Consider the following 1,297-nt stretch of genomic DNA (forward strand, 5'->3'; position numbering starts at 1 on the left):
TATTTGTATTATAACTTTACACTTTTCGAGAAATTTTACCCCGTACATAAAGTTTCTACATAACATCTCCTTGATCAAACTGAAAATTCTACTACTTTCTGTTTCGGAGAGAATTTCGGTCAAATACCGGACTGTCCGGATTAGACCTAAAATTTTTCCGGTCATTACATTCACCCCTCCTTAAGAAATTTTCGTCCTGAAAATCAGAACAAATGGGAGTATTTCCGTCTGATCTCTTCTTCTACTTCCCAAGTGGCTTCTGCAACATGGTGGTTTTTCCACTGAACTTTAACCATTGGGATACTACGACTTCTAAGTTTCCTTTCCTCTCTGGCTAAAATCTGAACTGGTTGTTCCTCATAGGACAAATCTTCGTGAACCTGGATAGGCTTATACTGTAACACGTGCGATGGATCCGAGATATACTTTCGGAGCATTGCTACATGAAACAGACTGTGTACTGCAGCTAAATTTGGCGGCAGAGCTAGTCGGTAAGCTACCTTTCCTATTTTTTCAATGATCTCAAAAGGTCCTATGTACCGTGGGCTCAGCTTGCCTTTCTTCCCAAAACGCATCACACCTTTTATTGGTGCGACTTTTAGGAATACGAAGTCCCCCACAGAAAATTTCAAGGGTCTCCAGCGTTTATCTGCATAACTCTTTTGCCGGCTCTGAGTCGTCTTTAATCTTCTGCAGATCTTCTGCACTGTCTCAATGGCCTCTTGAACGAATTCTGTCTTGTAAAGTTGTTTTTCCCGAGTGTCATACCAATGAACTGGGGATCTACACTTCCTTCCGTAAAGTGCTTCATACGGAGCCATGCCGATGGAAGCTTGATAACTGTTATTATACAAAAATTTGATCAATGGCAACTTCATACTACATGCGCCCTTGAAGTCCACAGCGCAAGCTCGAAGCATATCTTCGAGGGTCTGGATTGTTCTCTCTGACTGTCAATCCGTCTGGGTTTGCACCCCATCGCTTCCTGAACACTTCTCCAAAAATTGGAGGTAAATCAGCTGTCTCTGTCCGACACTATACTAACTGGTACTCCGTGTAGCTTTACTACCTTAGCCACGTATAACTCAGCTAACCCCTCTAAGGAGTAAGTTATTTTGATCGGAATGAAATGCGCCGATGTCGTTAACCGATCCACTACTACCCATATGGCATCATATCCATCACTGGTTCTCGGAAGTCCGGTCACAAAATCCATGGTTAAGTGTTCCCACTTCCATTCTGGAATCTCTAGTGGCTGTAATTTACCAACTGGTCTCTGATGTTCTGCTTTGACCTT

General features: G+C 42.7%; 1 protein-coding gene across 1 annotated transcript; it reads right to left on the reverse strand.

Annotated features, from left to right (window-relative positions):
- Positions 1–203: 203 nt before the first annotated feature.
- On the reverse strand, positions 204–821 carry LOC112093404. The gene has a single exon (XM_024171725.1). It carries the CDS (start codon positions 819–821, stop codon positions 204–206), a length of 618 nt encoding a protein of 205 aa, XP_024027493.1.
- Positions 822–1,297: the final 476 nt, after the last annotated feature.

Source organism: Morus notabilis, unplaced genomic scaffold (assembly GCF_000414095.1).
Source record: "Morus notabilis unplaced genomic scaffold, ASM41409v2 Scaffold294, whole genome shotgun sequence".
NCBI lineage: Eukaryota > Viridiplantae > Streptophyta > Magnoliopsida > Rosales > Moraceae > Morus > Morus notabilis.